Source organism: Lactuca serriola, chromosome 3 (genome assembly GCF_051521515.1).
Source record: "Lactuca serriola cultivar US96UC23 chromosome 3, Lser_US96UC23_V15, whole genome shotgun sequence".
Taxonomy (NCBI): Eukaryota; Viridiplantae; Streptophyta; class Magnoliopsida; order Asterales; family Asteraceae; genus Lactuca; species Lactuca serriola.
The window spans coordinates 114,310,738-114,315,607 of NC_136410.1; the positions used below are offsets into that span (position 1 = coordinate 114,310,738).

Consider the following 4,870-nt stretch of genomic DNA (forward strand, 5'->3'; position numbering starts at 1 on the left):
TTTTTTAGCTAGACTATTCGGTGAAAAAAATGAAGAATTTTCTCATTACTTTTGCATATTAACTCCATTTTGATTTAAAAAAAAAGTGTCTTTTTGTCACAATAGGTATCCATAGATATATGACACTCGTTATTTGGATATCGGAAAGTCGTATTAGTTGAAAGAAAGATGATTGTAAACATAATTTAATCAAACTTATTATAAGAAAAGAATATGGTATTTTGGTGAAAGTGTCTAATTCAAATACAAATTGGGTAAACGTTCTAGATTTGTGACCCTCTACGGTTCTACCAAAATGTCCCTACATACTCGATGCACATTTCTTACTTTATTTTCTACTATGTTTTCATGATTTTTTTTTGGATAGAGTAAATTTGGTGCAATATCTTCTAGTATGGAATGTTTCATTACATCGAGCATATTGTTTGATGATTGGACTCTCCCCTTGTAATGGAATACTGTCAGTGACGTTGGATCTTTAAGTTAAAGTTTGTCTATTATTGTTGGTCTAACAATCATCACGGACCATCTAGGTTCTCCCAATCAAAAAGGGTGACCTGAAAAATATCCAAAAAAACTGCCGGGGTCCTAGATTTTATTACCTACAAAAATCTCAAAAAAAAAAAAAAAAAAAAAAAAAAAAAAAAAAAAAAACGCCACCTAGATTTAACATATGTATCATTTTCTCTTATAAAAGCAAAATTGTTTTACAAATATCAAAACACACCACCGGTTTGGAGTTGAAATTTTTTTGTCTTGAAGTCAAAATCTGAACAATCCATGGTCGACTTAATTACATGTGTGGTAGGAAGTTCCGAAGTTGTGCGTCATCTTAATCAATAAGAGCCTCTAAAGAAAGTTTTAAGAACTTGTATCATACAACTGAAGTTTACGTTCAACAATTCCATTCATCGGAGCACCACTGAACTTCGGATAAATGTATACACATTCATTGGAGAATTTACAAGTCCAATCGTTCATGGATTTTAGAGAGGAAGAGATGGATTGTGACACTGTGTGTTAGTCGTTTGGAAATAACTATAGTCAAGTAGTCAACATAAAGCATTGATAGCATATGGGTGAGGACATGGCTTATGACCATATTTAATAATATTTTAAACAATATCACTAAAAAAGTATGTTTAAAATTTAAATAAGAACAATTTAGTTATTTTACATGGTTATAAAATCTATGTAAGTAGATAGGAAAAAAAAAAAAAAAAAAAGGATTTGAAGTGCAATTATCTTACAAATCGTTAGTATGGAACAAAAACTCATGGGATTAATTAAGCGTGAGTTTGAAAGTTAGAACAAAAATACAAATTTTATTAACACATAAGGACTAATTATGTAATTTTATTTACAAACGAAAAGGAAATAAAAAGTAACACTATAACAGAGTACAATAAAAGAAACTAAAATTGAAATCTAAATAAAGGGATCTACTTGTTGGTAGAGAAGAGAAAGCGAATCAACATCTACGTGTACAACTTGAGTACCACAAAAATTATGTTGATAAAGGTCAAGTACAATCCAAGCCAAGCCAAGCCAAGCCAAGTGACGCTACCAGCCGCCGAGTCCAGCTGTTGAGCCGCAGCATTTGCGAATTTGATCCGAAAACCACTCTCCATCTCATCTCAAAGACTCGAGAGAAAGAGTCCATTTGCAAGTTGACGCATGCATGCATATATACCCGCCCCATTCTCCCAATTTGGAACCTTTTTTTTTTTTTAATGTTCCAACTTTCTTTCAAGTACTACCACATCACATGATCACATGTCATGGATCTCAAACTCAAACTCAAACCCAAACCCAAACCCTCTTTCCCTTCTTCCTTATTTTAATTATATTTTTTTTGTACGTTTCGTTTGAGTGCCTCTTTCTATACCAAATTCCCTCCATTTTCAAAAATTTCTTTAGGCTTCACTCAACTCAACTGTCATTCAAATAAGATTGTTTGTTGGCGTTTCCCTCTTATCATCATCAACTACCTTTTGAATTCTCATTTCAACAACGGATACTACACTATTACTTTACTATATATATATAACTTTTAAATCAAACGTCTTTTCCCATCATCATCATCATCATCATCATCACCCAATCCAAACCACTTTACTTTACATGCTTTGCTTTGTTTTCCCTTCTTCAAAATCCTTTCTACTCTCTTTTTCATTAAAAAACAAAGGGTTTTTCTACTTGTTGTACTAGTAGTAAATTCTCAAAACACATTAGTTTACACTTTTTTCAAGAAAAAAACCCCTCATTACCACTCTCCCTCTTCCCACACCATTCTTCAACTTCAATCATTTCATTCATCTTTCATCTTTATCTTTCTTCATCTAATAGCTAGTTTTGCTTTGATGATTTTGGATGAACAAGGCCATCATCATCATCATCATCATCACCACCACCACCACCATCATCATCCCCATCTCTTTTCCGTTTACTTGATGAAGATGGAGGCTGCATCCCAACATCATCATCATCATCCTCATCTGCATCATCATCACCATCATCATCTTCATCATCTTCTTCTTCTTCTTCAACTTCTGGATCATCTTCTTCATCTCCTCCAATTACTCCATCTTCTGCCACCTGTGCAACTGGTTGTACCAGGTACCCTGTACCTACATCTTCATCTTCTTCCTCTTCCTCTTCCTGTGTCACCATTCAAACAAAAATCACATCACAAACTTGCACAAAAATCCCATATATCATTTTGCCAAAAAAGAAAATCTTGTTTTCCAATATATGTGAGATTGAATGTAACCTAATTTCAGATTTAAACATAACCCACCTTGCAAATAACAGTTTACATACATAAAAACTGAAGCTTGTTATGATCAAGTTCCTAAAATTCATTATGGAAAATCGAAAACAAGAAATAAAAGATTTTGGCATGATAATCCAATTAGAGCAGAAAGAGGATCTAAGCTTTCTAATAATAGCCAATATCAGTGACAATAAAAACCCATTTCACCCTCATTATCATCAGACATATTCATCAACAAAAATATAACAGAAAGGTTACATATTTTATCTTGTTATTTTACCTCCTACCCATAAAATCCAAATAAAAAACACCCAAAATAAAGAAAGTTTTAGAGACCTTTTAATTTTATACAAAACCCACCTACTTAAAACTGTAAAGATGCACCAAAACGACATTAAAGACAGTAAATTGAAGTTTAAGAATTGCTTCTAAACAACAATCACCAAAAACTATGGGCTTATGCCTTATGGTATGAATACTAATAAATATTATCAACAAATCATATCAGATGAGATAAAATGAGATGAGATGCAACAATCATAAAAGCAGACCGATAATTATTCATGCTGAAAAAATATTAAAGCAAGGAAAAGAGATACTACCTCATCCTCAGCCTCTTCATCGTCTTCAAAAACACCAATTTCCTCTTCTCCAGTTTCTCCATCATCATCTTCGTCTACATCTTCCTCTCCTTGTTCATGCCCATCAATCTCACCTTCTGTGCTAGTTAACCACCCGGTACTCCCTGGCTCAGTGACATCTTCATTATCAACTTCCTCATCGTCATCCTCTTCATCGTCATCTTCAACCCCATCTTCTTCATCATCGCTATCTTCAATCTCATGAACTTCAACCACATCGTCCTCTTCCTCGCCTTCACCATCGCCCTCACCCTCTTCATCGATCTCATCTGAATCATTATCATCGTCACCATCATCATCGTCGTCTTCAACATCAACAGATTCGGCATGAAAACCATTTGCCTGACCAGCCAACGAATTTGACGCGTTCCCATTAGTCCCTCTCACAATCTCAGCCTCTTCCTCATCTGCATCGCTTTCATCGTCTTCATCCACATCAACTACACCATCTTGCCCGATGTTATGACCATTAGCCAACCTATTCGGACCCTTTTCCTCACCATCGATCTCCCCGCTTCCAGGATCGTCCTCCTCCTCCTCTTCGTCGTCATCTTCATCGTCGTCGTCGTCGTCCTCGTCGTCTGATTCAGGCCGCTCGTTCTCATCAACGTCCATCTTATCTAAATACTTCAACGATTTAATCAACCCGAACACTCTAGATCGGTAATCTTTAACCCTTGTAACCGGACACTCATACAGATCAAGAGAAACAAGCCGTAGCTCAGCCAACGGCCTCAAATCGTCTATCTCTTGAATCCGATTATTCGACAAATCGAGGTCCCGTAACGAATCCAAACCAGCGTGAACCAAAAATTCCAAACCGCCGGCGATCCGGTTGTCTGATAAAATCAACTTCTGGAGGTTTTGTAAGCGCGGGAACTGTTCAAGTGATGAAACACCGATGTTTGCAATTGATAGATGTTGTAGATGAGGAAACTTCTGGAATAGAGACGGATGTGGTAGACGACCGTGCACGCACTTCACCGCTCCGTCGAGGGTTAACGTCCGGACCGATGCCACATCTGTTTGGCCGTCTAACGCTGTCTCCACCGCCCTCTCCCAGATCTCGTCCATCAGCGGCTCAAATTTTAGTTTTTTCACCAACACGAATGAAAACCTAACAGAATCGATATCATAAATTACAACCCTAACTGATTAGATGACAAGTGTCTAACCCTAATTTCTGCAGAAATCAACACCAAAACTGCTTAAACCCTAATTTTTCCGGTGTATATTCTCCCTAAAAACTTTCAGATTGTACCTCTGAAAATCTGATAATGGAGCCCCGAGTGATCACACAATCATATTGCTTGGGTTAAACAAACCTAACCCTAGAGTTTAGATATTTTGTCTGGTTGTGGATTGGAATGGAATTGTCATCGTCGGATCGTGAAGGCAAGGATCGCTGACGTGTGAAATATCAACGGTCGAGATCAGCGCATGGTGTGTTTGT

At 36.6% G+C, this 4,870-nt stretch overlaps 1 protein-coding gene across 1 annotated transcript; it reads right to left on the reverse strand.

Annotated features, from left to right (window-relative positions):
- Positions 1-2,144: 2,144 nt before the first annotated feature.
- LOC145093072 (Leucine-rich repeat (LRR) family protein) lies at positions 2,145-4,653 on the reverse strand. Its single transcript, XM_079031116.1, has 2 exons — positions 3,379-4,653; positions 2,145-2,661 (listed from the first exon to the last, which is right to left on the reverse strand). Exons 1-2 carry the CDS (start codon positions 4,489-4,491, stop codon positions 2,350-2,352), a joined length of 1,425 nt encoding a protein of 474 aa, XP_078887242.1. The 5' UTR covers positions 4,492-4,653; the 3' UTR covers positions 2,145-2,349.
- Between the last annotated feature and the right edge of the window lie 217 nt (positions 4,654-4,870).